Here is a 19,446-nt window from a genome sequence, read left to right on the forward strand (position 1 = left end):
AGTGTAAATGAAGCTGCATTTTCCTATAGCTGAGAGGTGGTGTTGCGATATCACAGTTGTAAAAGAATCTAGGTTCTCAAAACAAGTTATACTATGAAGTAGGTTCTGTATGAGTGTTCTGAAGCTGTTGTTCCCAGCACTGCTACTTTCTTAAGCATAGGGTGGGTGTGTTCTAAATTAGTTATCAAATTCTAATTTTGAATGATTAACTTTAAAAAAAATAAGATACTCCTACAGAGGCCTTAGATTTAGGCAATACGTATAAATTGAACCATTTCGTTTTTCACTAAAATATGGAAATATCTAATAAAATCTACAGAGAATTGTTTTGTAAAGTGAATAGTCCTTTGATAGGAATTATTTTTAAATCTCTGTTGTCTGTTTTGAAAATCTGAAATGTGAATGCTTTTGTTTAAAATAGAATAAGTGAGTATTCTTAAAATATAAAATGGTTAAAAAGAGCTAGTTTTTGTCATCTAGTTATTAGTTACTACTTAAAGTGTACTGGTTACTTGTTACTGGATTTTAGTACATTGTAATAGGTTTGTTTCTTAAATAGCCCACAAGTTGTTCCACCCTTCAAAACTGGCATAGTTTCTTGTATACTACTGTTCATAGTCAGGGTAGGCACTTTAGAGAAGATTAACTGAAAGAAGAACATAGTGCATAAATGTAGGGGGTATAATGATGGCTTTGCAGTAAGATGTTTTATTCTTGAAAACTACTGGGCTATTCCTCAAGCTTGATCAGTTTTATTATTGAGAGAAGCAACTAGGGTTGTATGACCACTCTTGCTGAACCCTAGCAGTGGTATGTGGTAGAACTCTTGTTGTTTATTAGTTTAATAAACTTTCATGTGTATATAGAGTTACACAGCCCATCCAATTATATAGCCCAATTGAAATCCAGAGATTAGCAGCTGCTGTTAGTTTTTCTATTGAGCTATAACACAATTACTCACCACCTTTCGTTTTTAATAAGGGAAAAAGTCCATGTACTTTTTGATGAGTTGGAGCTGTCCAGTGGGTTCAGCTCATCTGTCATTAGAATGTTAAGAGTTTGATTTGTTTCAGTTCAACGAACATATATTCCTTGAATATGTATGCTTAATAACTTTCAGAGGGGCAGTGGTATTCAGTCAAATGCTAAACTCTCTTAGTAAGTGTCAACAAACTGAACTTTTTGGGAAAAAAAGAGTCCTTCATAAACTGCTGTTATTAAATTTTAATGCAAAGTGTTTGAGTAAAATTTATAGTGCTCCAGAGAACTGTATTAGTGGTCAGCATAAATCTACTAAGAAGTATTTTTATCATTGGATGAAAAAAATGGCCTCAGGTAGACCTGAGATCTAAGCTTATTGGGAATTATACACTTGAGAAATTGACCTGTGATTTAGTCAACTCATAACCAGTCTGGAATGTATGTGGTTGTTATATACCTAAGTTACTTATTTGTTTAACTCTATTATGGAAAAATTTTAACATACAAAAAAAAAGTAGTACAATGAACCCTTGCATACTTAGCACCTCTTCCATATTATTTTAAATCCCCTCCTCCCAACTTTTCCAAATCTGATTACTTTGAAGCAAATCTTGACCTAGTTACTTTTAAATGGGAAGCAGATAGGCACCTTTTCAGAATCTCTATAACATTTTTTAGAATGGGAGAGAGTGAGCTGCTTAAAGGCCACAGATGGGATCTTCATTTCAATCAAGCAGTATGATTTGCAACTGTTTCCTTGTGGAGAATTTTCAGGGACTTGGGAAGCATTGTTTTCTGGTTTTGTAGCTGTCTCTACACAAAAAAATTTATTCTTTGTATTACAGAAACTTAATTTTTTAACTGTCAATTTTTTAACTGTCATTTAATTGTCATTTTTCCATCAGTCAATTTACTGCCTCATCCTGCTGCTCAAACACTGAGTTAGATGATTAGCAGGTATTTTTCCATTTTTATACTCTTTCTCCATTCCTTTTTTTAAAAAATTGAAGTTTCCCTTCATCATTTAACTGATTCATCGTATTAATTATCCTTTCCATTTCATTTGAAAAATAAATTCACTGATGTGAATTGCTTGTTAAGGACTGTTCACTAATACACATGTGCACTTCTCCTACCATTTGAACTGTCTGCTTACCAAGAGTCATTCATGTTTGTTTCCAGTGCAGTTATCATAATTGTGTAATTTAGTTAAATATATAAACAGGTGAAACATTAATAGAAAAGAGTAGTTGATTAAGTTGAATGCTTTGGGCAAACTCTTAAGTTGAGTGGCTAAGAGCTGTCTATGGTCCATTAGCTGTAGGGAAACAATAAAAGATCTAGGGGACATTGTATAAATATAAATGGTTTTTTTGCACTCAGATTTTTTTCGTTTTAACTAAGGCAAAACTAGAAATGTGGACAGTGGTTTGTGTGAGTATGATATGGAACTCTATTCCATGATTTGTATTACAGGTAGGGCCATGGCCCCATATCCAAATATTGGTGATTAAATATGCATTTCTATGTTTTAGATTAAACTAAAATGCTTAAAATTATATATGTAACTTTTAAAAGTATTTCCCTGTGTTAAAAAAAATTTTTAGGAAAATAATAGTTCCTCTCTGAGATAAAAGGAATTTCACTGTATGAAGGTTTTTTTTTTTACCTTTTTTTTTTTTTTTTTTGAGACAGAGTCTCACTCTGTTGCCCGGGCTAGAGTGCCATGGCATCAAGCCTAGCTCACAGCAACCTCAAACTCCTGGGCTCGAGCAATCCTCCTGCCTCAGCCTCCCGAGTAGCTGGGACTACAGGCATGTACCACCATGCCCGGCTAATTTTTTCTATCTATCTATCTATATATGTTTTTAGCTGTCTGTATAATTTCTTTTCTATTTTTAGTAGAGACGGGGTCTCGCTCTTGCTCAGGCTGGTCTCGAACTCCTGAGCTCAGACAATCCGCCGGCCTCGGCCTCCCAGAGTGCTAGGATTACAGGCGTGAGCCACCACGCCCGGCCTTTTTTTTTTTTTTTTTTTTTTTTTTACTTTTTATTACGAAAAATATCAAGCATATAGAAAAGTAGAAAGAATAGTATAATATAATGAATTACCATATACCTATCATCTAGATCTAACAATTATAATTTTTATTATAATTATTATAATTTTATAATTATAAATACATATTACAATATAATAAATAATATTAAATAATAATATAATATTAATTATTATAATTTTCCATATTTGCTTCATCTGTTTTCTTCTCTTATCAGTAAATTACAGATATCTTAATTCTAAATATTGTTTTGAATTTCTGGAAAATAAGGACATTTTCCTACATGATCATAATATCTTTATAATACTTAATATAACTAGCAACTAACTTTTCTATTGTTTTCTTTTTATTAATAATTTAACTTCTTAAAGAAGCCAGGTAAGTTGTCCTATGGAATATCTCACCTTCTGGCTTTATCCTATTGCTTCTTTATGTTGTTGTTTGACTTGTTCCTATATCCTGTGAATTTTCATGTAAGCTGGAAATTATTTAATTTTTTTATTTTATTAGTTTTCTATTGCTGTTATAACAAAATACCACATGTTTAGTGGCTTAAAACAATACAAATTTATTCTCTTATAATTGTGGATGTCAGTAGTTAAAATCAGTATTATTGGGCTAAAGTCAAGGTGTCAGCGGGGCTGGTTACTTCAGGAAGCTTTGAGGAAGAATCCATTTCCTTGCCCTTTTCAGCTTCTAGTTGCTGCCATTATTCTTTGGCTTGTGGCCCCCTTTTTTTTTTTTTATCTTCAAAGCATATCACTGTGGTGTCTGGTTCTGGTGACACTGTCTTTTCCTCTGGCTCTGACTCCTCTTATATCCTTATAATGACTGCTGTGATTACATGGGGCTCACAAGGATAATACAAGATAATCTCCCCACCCCCAAATCCTTAACTTAATCATACCCACAAAGTCCCTTTTGCCATCTGTATAAGTTAACATTCACAGGTTCTGGGGATTGAAATTTGGGGGACTATTACTTAGCCTAGCACAATAAGGAAAAATATGAAGCTGAAGATAATCCTGTTGATTTAAAAAAAAAAAAGGCAAAAGGGTGTGTGTATTTTATATATATATATATATATGTTTATATACATATAAATTCAAACATTATACAAAGGTTTAAAATAAAAGTAAAAACCTTTCTGCTTCACCTGCTCATCTCATGCCATCCTCCTCCTACACTTGTTCTTTCTCTAAAGTGGTCTGTATTTCTAAACCTTTTTTGTGCCAAGGACCCTTTTTTGGAAGTCTAGTAAAAGCGTATGGATCCTTTTTCACAAATAATGCCTTGTTTTTTGTTTTTTTTTTTTTTTGAAGAGAGGGTCTTGCCACTGTGTTACCCAGGCTAAAGTGCAGTGGCATCACCATAGCTCACTGCAGCCTTGAACTCCAAGGCTCAACTGATCCTTGTGCTTCAGCCTCCCTAGTACCTGGGACTATAGGTGTGCACCACCATATTGGCTGATTTTTTAAAAAATTTTTTGTAGAGAAGGGGTCTTTTTTTTTTTTTTTGAGACAGAGTCTTGCTCTGTCACCCCGAATAGAGTGCAGTGGTGTGATCATAGCTCACTGCAATCTCAAACTCCTGGGCTCAAGTGATCCTCCTGCCTTAGCCTCCTGAGTAGCTGGGATTGCAGGCACAGGCCACCACACCTGGCTAATTTTTTCTATCTTTGGTACACACAGGGTCTCACTCTTGTTTAGGTTGTTCTCTGACTCTTGATGTCAAGCGATCCTCCCACCTCGGCCTCCCTGAATGCCAGGATTACAGGCGTGAGCCACTGCTCCCGGCTGAGAAGGGGCCTTGCGATTGTTGCCTGGGCTGGTCTTGAACTCCTTGCCTCAAGTGATCCTCCCGCCTCAGCCTCCCAAAGTGCTGGGATTACAGGCATGAGCCATTGTACTTGGCCAAAATAATACTTTTTGAATCACAAAGGAAATCAATCATATTGAAATGGTTAATAATACTTAAAAATTTGCTATATAGTAATATATATGCTTCTTATGAACATGGTAACAAGTTCTAGCACTGGTTCTAATAACTTCTATAATTTTTTTTTTTTTTTTTTTTTTTGAGACAGAGTCTCACTGTGTTGTCTGGGCTAGAGTGAGTGCCGTGGCGTCAGCCTAGCTCACAGCAACCTCAAACTCCTGGGCTTAAGCGATCCTACTGCCTCAGCCTCCCCAGTAGCTGGGACTACAGGCATGCACCACCATGCCCAGCTAATTTTTTTTTCTATATATATATATTTTAGTTGGCCAGATAATTTCTTTCTATTTTTAGTAGAGACGGGGTCTCGCTCTTGCTGAGGCTGGTCTCGAACTCCTGACCTTGAGCAATCCACCCGCCTCGGCCTCCCAAAGTGCTAGGATTACAGGCATGAGCTACCACGCCCGGCCATAACTTCTATAATTTTAAAATAGAAATAAGTATTACATAAACAATAGTTTGGATGTCTGTAACAACTATATTTTGTGAAAATATCTGATTTTTATTGGTGACAGACTCACAAATACTGTTAATACCTAAAGAAATGCTTAATTTCTGCTGTGCACTGTGTATTCCTAGAAAAAAAGAGAAATGCTTAATTTTAGTTAGATTTTAGTGAAAGTACAGATGTAATTTTTCCCAATCTGTAGTAGGCTAAATAAAGTCCCCAAAAGGTATCCACATCCTGATCCCTTAAATCTGCGAATGTTAGTTTATATGGCAAAAGGGACTATGCAGATATAAGTAGGATGTTGAGAAGGAAGATTTTCCTGGATTATCTGAGTGCGCCCTAAATGCAATCACTTGCATGTATCCTTCCTTATATGAGGGAGGTGTAAGGAGATTTGGCATAGTCTTTGAGAAGACTATATGCTAATAGTGTAGAGAAGCAGAGTCAAAGAAACATGTTGGCTTTGGAAATGGAGGAAGTGACCATGAGCCTGGGAAATGTAGTCTTCCCTAGACCATCTGGAGGGAGTGTGACCCTGCCAATATATTGATTTTTGGCTTAGTGCTAATGATTTCAGACTTCTGGCCTCCAGAATTGGGAGAGAATAAATTTGTTTTAAGCCATCATGTTTGTGGTAATTTGTAAAAGCAGCCGTAGGAAATACATGCAAGTTCACAGACCACCTGAATTTGGTCTACAGACCTGGTAGTGATGGGATGGAGGTGGGGGTGGAGATGGTCCATGGACCCAAGTCAAGGTCCCCTGCTTCAAAGGTAACCACTGTTAACATTTTCTTGTGTATCTTTTATTCAGAAATGTTATACCTATACCAGAGTGAGTGTTTGTCTTCATGTATTTAGTGTCTGTTGTTTAATAGCTTATTTATGTGAATGGTAAATATATACACATAGTACAAAAAGTTTTAAAAGGATGTAATGAGAACAAGTCTCTCCTTTTGCTATACCCTGTTCTTTCTTACTATAGACAACCACAGTAAACCAGTTCTTGTGCATCTTCCCAAAGATATGCCATACATTTACAAATGTATAAGTATATATATTTTCTTTTCACACAAATGGTAGCATAATGTGCAAACCATTCCATACCTTTTTCCATTTATTTTTTCCATATAATAATGTATTTCTCTTGGACTTTGTCCTATCCAATACCTGTAAGGCTTCCATTGTTTGACATAGCAGAACATAAGTGGTCTATCAATGAATACTTCATTTATTTACTATTTTTTGTTACTACAAATGATATGAATATATTTATATATAAGTAATCTTATTCTTCTGTGAGATATATGTAGGATAAATACCTAGAAGTTAATTGTTGGATCAGCAATTTCAGCATTTGTAATTTTAATGGATATTGTCATAATTGACTTATACAGAATTTAAATCAATTTGTACTCCCCCAGGCATGTGGACTGTTTTCATATATTTTCGCCAGTATGGTGCTATCTAACATTTTGATCTTTGTTCATCTGTTAGGTAAAAAATGGTATCTTATTGGAACATATGTTTTTAATTTTGGTGAAATTCATCTTACCGATGATTTTTCTTTATAGTTCATGGTTCTTTGTTTAACCAGATCACAAAGTTTTTTTCTTGTGTCTTCTGAAAGTTTTATAGGTTTACATATTTAGATCTCTGATCCATTTTAAGTTAATATTTGTATATGGTACAAGGTATGAATTGAAAATCTTATCCATTTAGATATTTAATTGTATTAACACAATTTTTTCAAAAATTATTTTTTCTCCATTAAATTGCCTTTGTACCTTTGTTGAAATTGAATTGATTGTATATGTGTGGGTCTATTTCTGAATTCTTAATCTGTTCCTTTAATATGTTTATCCTTTCCTCAATACTACAGTGTCTTGATTATTGAAATAATTATTGTAATCTGATAATACAGATTCTCTAACTTTGTTCTTTTTCAAAGTTGTTTTGGTTATTCTGTTTTTTGGTTTTTTTTTTTTCTGTCTCTTGTAATAGTAGAATGGCACGAGAAGATAGGCTAGATTCATTCAGCTTCTGTTTTTACTCCCAAGAGTATGGAGATAATCCAGGGTTATAACTTTTGTTCTGCCTGATTCTCTGTCAAGTGACTTTTGCCAAAATGAAAAGAATCAGACTGGTTTGGTCTTGTTTATCCTTCTGTTGAGGTACCTTCCCAGTATTTTTCATTAGGACAAGAAATTGCCTTTCCCCTCTCCATTTAGAAATATATTTTAAGCTTTTAGGAATTCACATGTGTGGTTATTAAGTTCCACAGATTTCTCCCAGTATATTACTCTAATTAAAAAAAAAATCATTGAGTTGTAAGAAAGGATTGAGAGTAGATAACTTTTGGGGGTAAAAGATGGTTGGACTGATGTTGGTTTGAGAACTTAAACCCCAGTGATGGGTATAGGGCTCTTATGATTCAAGGCCAAACTTGTAAATTAAGCTGCTTTATAGAAGGAGCATTGCAGATAGAGGGAATTAGAAAAATAAAAACAGCCTTTTTCTTTTGTTTAAATAGAGAGGGACACAAAGATCATTGCAAAATTCTTAACCCAAACTGGCTTTGGCAGTGTATTCCCTCCCTTTTCTCACTCCTCTCTCTGCAGTTTTAAAGTTCTTATATAATTTTAAAGTATTTGATAGAATACTTAAATATTATTTAAATATTAATTGGAGTTGCTTTAGTAAATTCTTACACCTAGTATGTCTTATCATCTGAGAGTAGACAAAATTTTTATTTTCATAAAACTAAAAATAAAAAGACATGTACACATTGCAGTTTTCTTACAGTTTAACACATTTTCTTTTTTGTAAATATCTTGCCTTTCATGCTATTTAATGGAGATCTTTAAGTTGTATTAGAGAACTCCAAATCTATATGATAATTTTAGTTGTAAAGTACATCTTGGAAAAATTAGTATAGATTTCAAAATTTCAAACTATTGAAAACTTCTGAGATTTTTTTTTTTTAAACTTCAGATAATAACGGATGTAAAAGCATCTAGCTTTTCACTTTTCTGCCACAGGGTGGTGTAGTGTACCTACTGTCTGAAGTTTTGTTTGGCAACTTTCTTCAACAGCCTGATCAAACCCAACTTAAGAAAAAATAGAACGTTATAAAAGTTCACTTTGGGCACTAAAATAAATTATTTATAACAGCAGATAGTCTTTCTAGAGGGGTCTGGTTTTACTTAAAGGGGCTTTAACAGGGAAGGCAGTTTTTGTTGCATTATTAATTTAAAAATTTATTTGTAAATACTTTCAGACTTATAATGTTGCAAAAATAAGAATACTACAAGCAACATCCATATATTCTTTATTTAAATTTACCTGTTATTAACATTCTGTTCCATTTGCATACCTTTTCTTTAGACATGTGGGTGTAATTTTTTTATGAAACTTTTGAGGCTAAGTTGCATATATCATGACATATTTCCCCTAAATGCTACATTGTGTTTTTCCAATTGATAGTGATGTTCTATTATATAACCATAACGTAGTATCAACATCAATAAATTTAACATTGACACAATACTTTTATCCTATACCCCATCAGTATTTCAGTTTGTCTTTTGACTCAATAATATCCTTGATAAAATTTTCCCTGCCAGTTTGGCAGTCTCAGGTCAGTTATAACATTTAATTATCTTGGCTTTTTAACCTCCTTTAACCTGGAATATTTCCATGGCCTTTGTCTTTTATAACATTGACATTGAACCCCCCTTAATAGAACATTACTCATTTCCATTTTGGGTTTGTCTGGTGATTCCTCATAATATAGGTTATACATTCTCAGCTAGAACATTATATATGAAGTTGTGTCTTCCTTAGAGTATTACGTATGTCCATCTTCCTTTTATTGGTGATGTTATATTGTTTTGAAGTCATTTTTTTGTAAACTTAGATATATGTGTTTAGAAGAAGAACTAAATGCCATTGAAGGATGTATAAAAGCAAACATTTTCTCTCAAGGAAATACTTGGAAATAGACTAATGCTCCCAGCAGGAAAAGTCTAATTTGACTGGAAGGCTTGAGGTAGCACATTTTAACTTTATTCCTTACATGGCTCTTAATTTGGTAGATTGGCATTTAATCTGTCCCTGGATTGCCAAGGAGAATTGTTGATATCCTCCTTGGGATCTGCCAGTCATTCTGGTGAAAGAATAAAATCTGAGTAGGTGACATTAGAAGTATAAAACGCTGTTATCTATTTTAATTATAATCTCGCAGATGTCATAATTAATACCAAAGTTAAACAATTTTGTAATCTCTGACTTTGTGCTTGTATTAGTGAAGTTTTAATACAAAACAAACATAACTGCCGAATATGCTGACTGGAAAGAATATTGTAAACTTCTCAAAGAAATGACCACAAGTCTTTTTTTTAAAATCCTTTCGTTACTTGAGGGACGTGTTGCTGTTCACTGGATAGGCGTCATTTTGTGAGCAGAAAAATTTCCTAAATATTTCTAGTGTGTTAGCCTTAAGATGTATGTAAAAATTCTCAGAAGCCCAGGCATGGTGGCTCATGCCTGCATTTCCAGCACTTTGGGAGGCTGAGGCAGGAAGATCACTTGAGGCCAAGAGTTCAAGACCATCCTGGGCATCATAGTGAGACCTAATCTCTAAAAAATATTTTTTAAAAATTAACTGAGTGTGCCTGTAGTCCTGGCTACTTTGGAGGTTGAGGCAGGAGGATTGCTTGAGCCCAGGAGTTGGAGATTGCAGTCAGCTATGATTGCGCCACTGCACTCCAGCCTGGGCAGTAGAGTGAGACCCTGTCTCCCAAAAAAAGAAAAAAAAAAAAATTCTCAAAAGGTAATAGATAACCTATTTTGAAGTAAATGGTCACATATCTCATTTGAATATTTACAATTAATTTGTTTTCTGTGTGTGTGTTTCTTTGTTTTCTTTATTTTTATGTCTCTTTTTCCCTACTAAAATAGTAATTAACTAGCAATCAATCCCCATTTCACAAAAGAATTAAAACACAAAATAAAAATAAAACCCCAACCTGGGTGCATTCTAGATTTCTTAGCCTGAATCAGGGTTACCTGTTCTGCCAACATCAATGTAATTTAGGTTATTAAATGATTAACAATAATTTTAATTAATCACAGTTAAAATAGTACTGTTATTTCCAGCTGATTTATTTAATTTACTGAAGCTTTATCCTTTATTTTTCAAGATACTCTGACAAATCAGATGAACACCTACCCACATGCCTTAAAATAGACTAATCATGAACCTGAAAAATAACATGTGTTTTCTGTAATGTATTTTCATAGGAAGTTCTCTTCCAAGGAAAACTTGAGTTTATTAAGCTGGAACTTCTCTTTCAGATGTGGGTAGCAGTAGGGGACAGTGGGCTTGACTAACAGGGAGTGAGAAGCATTATTTAAATTTAATTAATTAGTTAATTTTATTTCAAAGCATTATGGGGGTACAAGTGTTTCAGGTTATAAGGATTTCCTTTGTAATGCTTGAGTCAGGGTTATAAGTGTGCTCATCACCAAGAATAGTGTTCATTGTACCTGTTAGGTAGGTTTTTGCCTATCCCCACCATCCTTCTACCTCCTGATTGATTTCAGTTGAGTTATGGTTCTCTCTATGCACATGTGTGTTCATCAGTTACATCCAATTTAATAGCGAGTACACGTGGTGTTTGTTTTTCCATTCTTTAGATACTTCACTTAGGAGAATGATCTCCAATTACAACCAGATTGTTGCAAAAGGCATTAAGTCATCCTTCTTCATGGCTAAGTAGTACTCCATGGTGTATACATAACACATTTTGTTAATGCATTCATGAATTGAAGGGCACTTAGGTTGATTTCACATCTTTGCAATTGTGAATTGAGCTGCAATAAACATTTGAGTGCCTGTGTCTTCTTAATGAAATGACTTCCTTTCCTTTGGGTAAATACCCGGTAGTGGGGTTGCTGGATCGAATGGTAGGTCTTTTAGTTCTTTGAGGAATCTCCATACTGTTTTCCATAGAGGTTGTACTAATTTGCAGTCCCACCAACAGTGTATGAACGTTCCTTTCTCTCTGCATCCACAGTAGCATCTATTGTTTTTGAACTTTTTAATAAAAGCCATTCTAAATGGGGTAAGGTGATGTCTCATTGTGGTTTTAATTTACATTTCTCTGATCATCATTAATGTTGAGCATTTTTTCATCTGTTTATTGCCCATTTATCTATCTTCTTTTGAAAACCTTCTGTTCGTATCTTCTGCCCACTTTTTAATGGGGTTGTTTGATTTTTTTTGTTGCTGATTTGCTTGAGTACTTTGTAGATTTTGGTTATTAGTCCTTTATAGGATGTATAGCTTGTGAATATTTTCTCCCATTCTGTAGGTTGTCTATTTGCTCTGTTGATTATTTCCTTGGCTGTGCGGAAGAAACCTTATAATTTAATCAATTCCCATATATTTGTTTTTGTCGTTGCTGTGATTGCCACTGGGGTCTTCTTCATAAATTCTTTGCTAGGCTGTTATCTAGAAGAGTTTTCCCAGCATTTTCTTCTAGAATTCTTATGGTTTCATGCCTTACATTTAACTCTTTTATCCATCTTGAATTAATTTTTGTGAGTGGTGAGAGAGATGGAACCTGTTTCATTCTTCTACATGTGTCCATCCAGTTGTCCCAGCACCATTTATTGAATAGAGCTTCTTTTCTCAGTGTGTGTTGTTATCTGCTTTGTCAAAGATCAGTTGGCTGAATGTGGATGGTTTTATGTCTGGGTTTTCTGTTCTTTTCCATTGGTCTATGTCTTTATTTTTGTGCCAGTACCATGCTGTTTTGGTTACTATGGCCTTGTAATATAGTTTGAAGTTTGGTAATGTGATACCTCCAGATTTGTTCCTTTTGCTTAAGATTGCTTTGGCTACTTGGGCTCTATGTTGGTTCCAAATGAAGCATAGGTTTATTTTTTTTAGATCTGTGAAATACAACTTTGGTATTTTGATGGGGATTTCATTGAATCTATAAATCACTTTGGGAAGTATGGACATTTTAACAATGTTGATTCTACCTATCCATGAGTATGATATGTTTTTCCATTTGTTTGTATCATCAGCAATTTTATTTCCTCAGTGTTTCGTACTTCTCCTTGTAGAGATCTTTCACCTCCTTGGTTAAGTATATTCCTAGTATTTTTTTTTTTGTAGCTATTGTGAATGGTATTGAGTCTTTGATTTGACTCTCAGCTTGACTGTTATAGGAATGTGTATAGGAATGCTACTGATTTGTGTGCATTGATTTTGTAACCTGAGACTTTGCTGAATTTATTTATTAATTTCAGGAGTCTCTTGGTGGAATCTTTGGGATTTTCTAGGTATAAGATCGTATTGTCAGCAAAAATCGATAGTTTGACTTCCTCTTTCCCAATTTGGATACTCTTAATTTCATTCTCTTGCCTGATTGTTCTAGCTAGGACTTCCAGAACTATGTTGAATAAAAGTGCCAACAGTGGGCATCCTTGTCTTGTTCCAGTTCTTAGTGGGAATGCTTTCAACTTTTTCCCATTCAGTGTGATGCTGGTTGTGGGTATAATTAATTGCTTGACTTTTTCCTTCTAAAAAGTGTTTGTAATACCAATATTAAGATGGTATAATGCTGTTTAAGAAAGACTACTAGTTTTCAGCTCTATTGCAGAACATAGTGAATTGAAACTTTTTTGCATGATCTTACATTTAATCCATTTACTTTGATTACATATGTATATTACATAAAAATATGTATTTTCTACATACTGTAGGCATCAAAGCATTTGAGGTATGAAATTATATGAATATAAAGTAATTTGAATGCAAAAATGCCCATTAAATTTAACAGTTGAATTTGAAAAAGTATTGGATACTGCTGTGAGTTGTGATTTCTCCCATCAGCTACCCTGCTGAGTATTGGAAGGGAGAAAAAGTTATTTCCGTGTTCCTTTCAGATTTGCCCCTTCGTTTTACAAAGAAGTATACTGCTTAAATTTATAATCGTTTGTATATGCTGTTTCTGCCACTTTTATATATGTTTCTGAGTTTCCAGAGTGTGCAAAAATGGTACCTTGGGGGTGTAGAAGAATTTAGTGTGTCTTCCCATATGCCTAACTTAATTCTAGGAACCTGGGCAGTAAATGTTATATAATTGAATATAGTTTTAAAAATTGATTTTATGTATTTTCTTCTTCAGGCAAGATACCTGTGTAGATTCTACTTCATCCTTGAGAGAGAACAAGCAACCTGAAGGTTTGGAATTAAAACAAGGTATGAATCAAGTACTTAATTTTTATATCAAATTTACCTGAAGAATAGAATCATTTTACCAATAATAAATTTTCACAGTGTTCCAACTCACCTCATTTTACAGATAGGGGAACAGAGTGATTTATTTTGTCTAAGATCAAAAGAGTGAAGAAGATTTTGTTTCATGACTCCTTTATTAGAGTGGTTATATATATACCTTATGATGTATAGTTAGTTACAGATGCCACCAGATAATTTTTGTTATCTTGAATAGTTTTATTTCAGTAATTTCTGTTATATATCCTCAGCTGCAAGATACTGTAGATATGTTAACTGGGTAGCTTTGATTTGTGTGTGGGGGAAAAAAGATAAGTTTCACAGGATAAGTTTTTTTCCTGAGATATTTTGTCCTTGTTTATTTTCTTATTTATTGCTTTATTTAAATCAATAGTTCTTGACATTACCAGCTAGCAGAAATGAACTGGTAATTTTAATTTATTCAAGCCAAGTAGATTAATAGGGGTAATCTTTTAAATGTCTTTTTTATTCTCATCTGTAGTAGGAAAAGTTAAAAGTAAAATAGCTTTTTATTAGTTACTCAGATGCCACCTCACATTTTTTCCCTGATAAAATTAATTCAGAGCAGTAAGAATCTGTTGCAGCCAAGAAGACTGAGTTCTCTATTATGTAAGCACCTAATCTTTGATGGCTTAGAATAATTTCTCTAAAACTTGAGTGATACGAACTTATTTGGTAGAGAAAAGCAAGTCATTAGTTTATTTAGGCAGAATTTTTTAAAAAGTAGTCTGTTACTAATGCTCAATCAACAAAGTGAAAAAAAGTTGGGTAATTTTGTGATGTGTTCAACTTATATGTGGAGAGAGCAGAATCTGGATTTTCTGTAATTCTAAAATATGTACTGTGGGATTTATGAATATTTCTGATGGTTTTGAGAATTCTCTGCTTTTCAGAAGTCCTGTTGTGTTAGCCACATAAATAGCAAAAGTTGTATCTTTGTACTCTGACTACTTCTGAGCACCCCTATAGATGTAAACTCAGATTCATAGTTTGACTGACATTCATTTATCATATACAAATACAGGCAAAACACACATTGCTTTCGTATAGTGTAATCATAGTCACATAACCCTTTTACACCTCCCAGAGTTCTTTAGAACTCCCTTGTTAGTGTCAGCAGCCTATTTTCTGTGATTTTCTTATACTCACTTCAATCATTTGAAAAGCAGCCTTGGAGAGGTGCAAAGAAGAAGAGAAAAAGACCTCAGATTAGTCAAATGTCAAACGTCTCCAGGCCTTTTATGCTTAGGAGCGTATATATTATTCTCAGATTCTTATCTAGGCATCAGAAACATCAAGAACGCACTAGTGGCATCAAGCAGAGGCGAGAAAACATAAGATCAAACTGTAGCAGTACCACTGTACAATAAAATTCATGCTCATGTTTTGACTAAATCTGTAGGAAATGGTTAACGTTTTTTTAAAGCAGGGAAATAAGTAAAGTCTTTTAGAAAATATCTATAAAATGTTTTGTTGCATAATGGGATAAAGATGAGTTATCTAGAAGATTCATTTATGTAGAACATCTTCTGGCTAAGTATGAGTATAGCTGAAGTCTGAACCAGATAGTAAGGAGCTTGCTTGGAGTTACTGAAGAAGAAGCTGAGGTATATCAAGAAATAGAAATCCTGGTAGGCTCAATAAAGATTTTTCCCTTTTTTCTAAATGAACTAATAGTGTCTCTTTGAAACATGCATAACTTTCAAGATCTAATACCTCTAACTTATCTTGCATAGCTAGCTAGCTATTCTTGCTCATAGTGAGCTCAATAAAAACAGAATATAATACTCCTTGTGAATGCATTGTCATTTTTATGGCTTGACCATCTAAGAAAATTCATTGAAGCTTATTAAGTACTAAAGGAACCCTTTATTAAGTAGACCAAAATATAAAGCAGCACTGAATTTTCTTTTTGCTCTTTCAGTATAAAATAAATCTTATCCTATGACCTATTATTGGTATATGATACAAGTTATTTAAATTAGATTTTCAGTTTTTTCTCAGCTTCTAAAATACTCAAGTATTACTTGAATAATACTCAAGTATTAACCGAATTAAATTGAAATTGACATTTCATTGTCTAGTATTAACATTCACCTTGTTGACAAGACATATCATTTATGGTCTATGGCCATACCACCCTGAACAAGCCCAGTCTCGTCTGATCTTGGAAGCCAAGCAAGATTGGGCCTGGTTAATATTTGGATGGGAGAAATATCATTTATGAAACTGGGAGTGCTAAGATAAGTATCAGATTGTATACTAACTTCCACCATACTTTAATAATGAACTAATAAAAGGTACTACCTTTGCTGTGAAAATGTTATTTATATGTAAATATAATCAGTTGAATGATTGGTACTGTAGTAAAATAGAAACTCTTCAGTTAGAAATAGTTTCTTAAGTCAGTCATTTCAGTCAAAGGGCAGTTGTATAAGAAACATCATTTACAGTTTTACTCTTTAGAACAGCAGTGTGTATGTAGTTACACATGTCCATGCTCATGTATCACTGCAATCTCACATGTGCAAGCTTCAGATCTTATGTTAATTTCCTGGAGCATTTCAGGGATTGCTGCTTTTCAAATAATAATGGTTCATATACATTTTCTAAGTTGGTCATTTGTGCTATAATTTAAAAAATGAAAATTATTTGTTGAAGGTATTTAATACATAGAAAATATTTTAAAAATATCAAACAAATCCCTGCTAATGTTAATGAGTTATCTCCCTATAGATTTGTTTATAAATAAGTTTGCTCAAGACACTCAACAATAATAAAATATTGGTCTATATTTAAATTGTTGCTTTAAAGTTTACAGTTGGGAATATATGTAGTTTTGCAAATTATTTTTCTTTGTAACTTCAAGAATTAAGTGCTTAACTTGGAAGTTGTCATGAGAAAAAATTTAAAACTGCACGTGAGAAACAGCTGAGTTACGTTAGGTTAAAAGTTGAGGTTTATTGTAATTTTAGAATATTTGGCGGATTATCAAATGGCAGAGTGATTAAGTTTGTTCTATATGGCATCCAAGAAAGAAAATAGGGCCAGTAAAGTTATCACTAGACAAAATCTTATTTATTTCAGATAATCAGAATTGTCAGAAAAATGCAGTAGACTGTCTTCTAAGATATATTCCTATTGCTGAAGGTGTTCAAACATAGGCTGCATAACCTGCCACTTGGTGGTGCTATTGTAGAGCAGATTTAAGCAATGGTTGGATGTTTGGCTTTGAAGGTCCTTTCTAGCTGTCAGATTTTTCTAGTTGTCAGATTTTGCACTAGACCATTGCCTAGTGCATTGTTTGTAGTTGGGAAGTGTGCTTAATAACTGTTTTCTTAAATTATTTAATGGAAGCAGAGTGAAATATACACAGTTACTTCTGTTATCTCTACATTTTTTATTCTGTTGGAAGAAAAGAAAAGATGCTTGGTTGAGTCTTTAGGCTGTTTAATCATTGCTTAAAATATGTTCATTTGAATACAGTCATTAAAATAAATAATGTAACCATATAGTATATAAAATGATCAAAATCAATAAGATATTTATACATCTTAACTTTGATTCTTATACGTGAGCTTTTTCATGTGAAAATTATTCTTCCTTTTCATTAAAGACATGCAAACACACACAAAATATACACACAAACTTTTGCTTTGGTTAGGCTCAAATCTTAAGCGTACTCAAAAAAAAATTAGTTGCTTCCTGCGATTATATTTTGGGCTTCTAGTTAATGAGTTAGTGAATATTGGACAGCTTTAAGAATTATTTTGTTAACAAGAGCTTCAAGAAGTTGAAAGGCAGACTCTAAATAGGGGAAAAATGTTTAATTGTCTTAGTTAAACTATGGGATAAAAGCTTAGAACGGATATTTTCTATGGGCTTCTTTGAGATGACCAGCGGTCATCAAAATGTGATTATCACACTCCTAGGTGACGTAGGAAGGAAACACTATAATTTCTAATGTATATTAACATATATTTGTCTCTCCCTCTTAAAATTTGTGATTATATATATATTGTAAAAGTACATATTTATTTATAAGTAAATTAAAAATACTAGAGCAAGTTCTTAAAATGTTTTCACTGATAGGTTTACATAGATGATGAAGACTATCAGAATTGTAAGGGGTAGAGAATGTGACATGTTGGACAAAGGGGACAAAGGTTCAGTTAGACAGTTTCAGTTAGAGTCTTAGAATAAATTCTGTAGATCTATTGTATAGCATGGTGACTTTACAATAATAATCATGTGTTGTATACTTGAAAATTGCTAAGAGTGTAGATCTTTATTGTTCTCACCACAAAAAACAAGTATGCGAGGTGAAGGGATATGTTAATTAGCTTGCTTGAATCATCTTGCCTTAGACAAATCAAAATATCACTGTTGTATATCACAAATACATACAGTTTTGTCAATTATAGCTCAATAAAGCTAGAGAAAAATAAAGAATTGATGATGGCCATAGGATTTATTATTTCTAAAATCTTCAATATCACATAAGAGATTTTGCCATCCTTTAGCAAAGGTATTAAGTATAAAACTATATGAGACTATTTGAGTGTGGAATAAATAGAAAAATCCAACTAAGTTTTGTTCTTTTTGCTATTGTTGCTGTTATTATTGCCCTGGGAAAAGCAAATATTGGTAAATAGATACTAGAATCAAAAAAATAAAGAAATGAATTTGCAGTTAAAAAGGAGTTGAGTTTTGCTGAACAGAATTCCACAACCGTAACTGAAGGAATAAATACAGTTATGAAAAATTACAGAGATATTGAGAACAATGCCATCAGAATCTTATTGCTTTGTGAGGGAAGAGAATGATCTTCAGCTAATTAAGCAGGATTTGTAAGCCAATAATTTTACGTGTCTACCACGTATGTATTGCTGTAGAAATCTCTGGATTGGCGAATGAACTCTGTGTTGCCTCTTCCTTTGAAGACCTAAATTGTAGATGTGAATGTTGGAGAGCTGTGGGGAGCCTGAAAAGAAAGTATTTACAGCGCTGTCTGGAATTGGAAGCAGAGAAGCATAGGTACCACTGATTTGTTTTAAAAGTTTATGTCTAGGTCGGGCGCGGTGGCTCATGCCTGTAATCCTAGCACTCCGGGAGGCCAAGGCGGGCAGATCATTTGAGCTCAGGAGTTCGAGACTAGCCTGAGCAAGAGCGAGACCCCATCTCTACTAAAAAAATAGAAAGAAATTATCTGGGCAACTAAAAATATAGAAAAAGTTAGCCGGGCATGCGCATGCCTCTAGTCCCAGCTACTCGGGAGGCTGAGGCAGAAGGATGGGTTGAGCCCAGGAGTTTGAGTTTGCTGTGAGCTAGGCCAATGCCACGGCACTCTAGCCCGGGCAACAGAGTGAGACTCTGTCTCAAAAAAAAAAGTTTATGTCTAATTCCTTTCTTCCTAACCCTTGATTATCTCCTTGACTGGCTTTAACAAATAAGTATTCACAGAATGCAGCTTCTGAACACAAGCTTAACTTCTTTAAAGGATTTTAAAAAACTTGTTCTGGGTAACTGATGTCCAGTTCAACAGTTGGAGAAGAGAGATTGTGGTGTAGCTGTCAGTGAGATTTAAGAATTTACATTTCTTTTTTCATTCCTTTGAGCATTTTCA

At 33.8% G+C, this 19,446-nt stretch overlaps 1 protein-coding gene across 1 annotated transcript in view; it reads left to right on the forward strand.

Annotated features, from left to right (window-relative positions):
- Nucleotides 1-19,446, forward strand: part of CAAP1 (caspase activity and apoptosis inhibitor 1) — a 59,245-nt gene that overhangs the window by 21,262 nt on the left and 18,537 nt on the right. The window contains exon 5 of the mRNA XM_045562775.1: nucleotides 13,690-13,763. Coding sequence (XP_045418731.1) covers nucleotides 13,690-13,763 — 74 coding nt within the window. The remainder of the gene's footprint in view (nucleotides 1-13,689; nucleotides 13,764-19,446) is intronic.

The sequence above is a fragment of the Lemur catta genome, chromosome 10, assembly GCF_020740605.2.
Source record: "Lemur catta isolate mLemCat1 chromosome 10, mLemCat1.pri, whole genome shotgun sequence".
NCBI lineage: Eukaryota > Metazoa > Chordata > Mammalia > Primates > Lemuridae > Lemur > Lemur catta.